At 66.9% G+C, this 3,804-nt stretch overlaps 1 protein-coding gene across 1 annotated transcript; it reads left to right on the forward strand.

The window, feature by feature from the left end:
• Window positions 1-6: 6 nt before the first annotated feature.
• On the forward strand, window positions 7-3,316 carry HPX (hemopexin). Its single transcript, XM_035311062.1, has 9 exons — window positions 7-18; window positions 187-267; window positions 722-876; window positions 1,127-1,280; window positions 1,403-1,615; window positions 1,929-2,036; window positions 2,333-2,463; window positions 2,781-2,925; window positions 3,038-3,316. Exons 2-9 carry the CDS (start codon window positions 252-254, stop codon window positions 3,262-3,264), a joined length of 1,149 nt encoding a protein of 382 aa, XP_035166953.1. The 5' UTR covers window positions 7-18; window positions 187-251; the 3' UTR covers window positions 3,265-3,316.
• Window positions 3,317-3,804: the final 488 nt, after the last annotated feature.

A 3,804-nucleotide genomic window follows, 5' to 3' on the forward strand; every position in this document is an offset into this window, starting at 1 on the left:
CCCCCGGCAACGACACCGGTGAGAGCCCGTGGGGCAGGGAGGGGGGCAGAGGTGCGCGTGGAGTCACACAGGAATGGGGGGGCAGGCACAGGGTGCCATGGGGCATGCCAGGTGCTCTGGGGCAGACAGGACCCGGGGGTCAGTCCCAGGTGTCCGTGCCAACCATCTGCCCCCCCCCCCCCCCAGCCCTGGCTCAGCTCTGTGGGGACGAGGGTGGCATTGACGCTGCAGCACTGACCGAGAACGGCACCATGCTCTTCTTCAGAGGTGGGGCTGGGGCACCTGGGTCGGGGTCAGGGGTACGGGAGGAAAATGTGGTCTGGGGGGGACGGGGCTGGCATCAGGAGTGCAGTAATGGGCTATGGGGGAAGTGGAGTTTGGGGAGGTGGGGGAATAGGAGGGGTGTGGGTGCTGCGGGGAGCGGGTCTGGCATTGGGAGGTCTGGAGGGGAAGCACGGAGAAGTGTCCATGGGAAACGGGGGGGAGTTGGTGTCCATAGGAGCAGATCACGGTAGGGACCAGAGCATACAGGGGATGTGGATAAATGAGGGGTGGAGGGGTAGAGGTGGGGCCCTGGGAGAAAATGGGGGGGGGGGGGGGGGGGGGGGGGGGGGGCTCCCATGCCAAGGCTGGGCTAGGAGCAGGGCTTTGGGGTGGTTTGGGGGGGCAGCGCCTGGGCCCATGCCACCTGCTGTGGGGCAAGCACAGTGCCCCTGCACAGGCAAGGAGGTCTGGGAGACCTCGCCGCGGGGACCCCAGCCCCATGGCCACCCTCTGGCTGCATCCTGGCTGGAGATGGAGGGTCCTGTGGATGCGGCGCTGCGCATCCACCGCCGGCAGCACTCTGAGGAGCACCAGAGCCTCTACCTCTTCCAGGCATGACTGCGGGCTGGGGGGCCTGGGCTGGGGGGCCTCCTGGGGTCCTGCTCCCTGGGGTTGGGGGGATTGACCCCGTGCTGATTGCTGCCCTTGGGGTTGGCCCGTGGGTGGGTGGTGCTGTCAGGGACAGTCCTGGGCTCCCATCCCACAGTTTGGGTGCTGGGGGTCTTGTCTGGGACCAGCCCTGTGGGGCTGGCTGGGGGCACGGATGAGACCTGTGGATCTCAGGCTATGGGGTACATTGCAGGGCGAGCAGGTCTGGTCCTATGCTGGGAGGCAGCTGCGCCCTGGCTTCCCCCGGCGCATTGGGGACGAGTTCCCGGGGGTCCCTGGGGGCCTGGACGCTGCTGTGGAGTGCCATCCCGAGGAGTGTGGCGGGGAGACCATCCTCTTCTTCAAGGGTGAGCAGGGCCTGGGTGGGAGGGTGGTGGTGGGGGGGCACTGTGGGGCATGGAGGGGTTGGGGTGGCTCAGATGCTGGGGGCTGTGCCAAGCCGTACGAGCTGTGCCGCTCCCGTGCACAGGGGACAAGGTGTTCTCCTTCGACCTGGCGTTGCGGGTGACGAAGCAGCACACGTGGCCGTGGCTTGGGCCCTGTGATGCGGCGCTGCGCTGGCTGGAGCGCTACTACTGTCTGCAGGGGACCCGCTTCCAGCGCTTCGACCCCCTCACTGGCGAGGTGCCCCCCGGGTACCCCCGTGACCTACGCGACTACTTCATACCCTGCCCAGGCCGAGGTGAGGGCCCCTTCTGGGACCATCCCAGGGTCCCATGTCCTGGGAATCCCTGCCCTGGGCACCATCTCATAGTCCCATGCTGATGACCTGCACTCTGGGGACTCATCCTGGGGACCCGCACCCTTATGACCTCCCCTTGTGATGTGCACCCTGGGGACTCCTCCTCTCCTGCAGGACCCTGGGTGCCTGGGCTCCAGGCCTATGGTGGCCAAGGGACCCCAAGGTCCCCATCCTGCAGCAGGGTCCCTGCTGGCTGTCCTGGGGTCCCCCCGTCCCCATCCCTTTCCCTGTTACTGCTGCCACTGCCCTACAGGCCATGGTCACGGGAACGCCTCGTGGGGGGACGCCGGTGACCGCTGCAGTGGGTTGCCTTTCCAGGCCGTCATCTCCGATGACACCGGCCGCATCTACGCCTTCCGCGGTGAGGGGTGCCGATGGGGGCCATGGGGGGTTGGCTATGCCTGCAGCAATGCTGGGGGCTGCAGGGCCATACTGTGGGGTGGAGGGCTGTGCTCCTGGTTGCTCTATGTGGCCACGGGTTGTGGGCTTGGCTGTGCTGTGGGGCTGTGGGACTGGGGGGGTGTGGGCTGTGGGAAAGAGGTTTGTGGTCCTGGCTGCACCATGGGGCTGTGGGGCAAGGGGAAGGGGTCTGTGGGCCATTGGCTGTGGGGCAGGGGCAGGGCTGTGGGGCAGGGCCGTGGCTGATGCATCCTGCAGGCGGACTGTTGTTCCGGCTGGACTCGTGGCGGGACGGGTGGCACGCCTGGCCCCAGGGACACAGTTGGCCAGGGCTGCAGGGCGAGGTGGATGCTGCCTTCGCCTGGGATGGACGCACGTACCTGATTCAGGTGGGAACCCCCCCCCCCAGCATGCACAGGGCTGCTCAGGGACATCACCCCTGGCATGGGGGATGCTGAGGGATGTTGCTGCTGGCACCAGGGCAGGGGGAGGCAGTGGCACAGTGCCCCCCCACAACTGCACTTCGCCAGCCCCCACCTGGCACCTCCATCCCCTCCTGAACTGGCCCCAGCCGGGGGCCTCCATATGTCCCTCCCCATCCTTGCTGTCCCTGCCTGCCCCATCCCTGTCCTGTGTCCCATCCCTGTCTCCACGGACACTCGTGACCACCCAGGTGCCCATCCATCACCTTCACCACTCTCTGCAGGGCTCCCAGGTCTCCATCTACCTCTCAGGCCAGGGCCACCGGCAGGTGGAGGGGTACCCGAGGGCTCTGCAGGATGAGCTGGGTGTCCCCGTGGCAGACGCCGCCTTCACCTGCCCTGGCTCCGCGGAGCTCTACGTCATTGCAGGTGGGCAGCGGGTGTGCTGGCACTATGCTGGGGCCATGTCTGGGTGCAGGGCAGCACCGGGGGTCCCCGGGCTGGGCCCCACAGCACCGGGTGACGGCGGCTGTGCCGACAGGGGACCGCATGCGGCGCGTGGACCTGACACAGATGCCGCGACATGCGGGCGAGCTGCTGCAGCTGCCCCACGACGGTGTGGATGGTGCCATGTGCACTGCCGACGGCATCTTCCTCTTCCGCGGGGACAGCTACTACCAGTACCGCAGCGTGGACGAGCTGCTGGGGGCGCGCCTGCCCGCCCCTCCCAAAAGCATTGCCGTCGACCTCTTTCGCTGCCCGCAGTGACCGCGGCCCCTCCTGCTGCCCAAGGATTCAATAAAAGCCAGGGAACCCCCAAGGCCCTGCTCTGATCTGTCCAGGGGTGTTGCGATGGGGAAGGAGTAGGGGGGTCAGCACAACTGTGATGTGTCCTTGCCCCCATCCCATCGCCCGTTGATCCCTATCCCTCTGTGGATACCGCTGTGGGGTACCCCACAGGGGCTGGGGCCAGGGCATGGTGGCAGCACCCCCAGGGGCAGTGGGGTGCCCAGTGGGGTGCCATGGGGGTCTGCAGGGGAGTCCCAGAGGATGTGGGGGGCAGCCTGTGGCTGTGTCAGGCTGTGCTGCACCACCCAGTTGTGTACTGCGCTGTGCTGACCGATGTCAGGCTGTGCTTGCCCTGCCCTGCTGTGCTGGGTCAGACCAGAATGCACCGTACCATGCCCACACCCATACACGTACCACAGCCGTACCACACTGTGCTGTACCCATCTGCTGGAGGGACAGCCCAGCAGGGCACAAGTAATCCAGGAGGTTCCTAGAGTGTGTTAGTGATAACTTCCTTCT

The sequence above is a fragment of the Oxyura jamaicensis genome (genome assembly GCF_011077185.1).
Source record: "Oxyura jamaicensis isolate SHBP4307 breed ruddy duck chromosome 1 unlocalized genomic scaffold, BPBGC_Ojam_1.0 oxy1_random_OJ72578, whole genome shotgun sequence".
Classification (NCBI taxonomy): Eukaryota; Metazoa; Chordata; class Aves; order Anseriformes; family Anatidae; genus Oxyura; species Oxyura jamaicensis.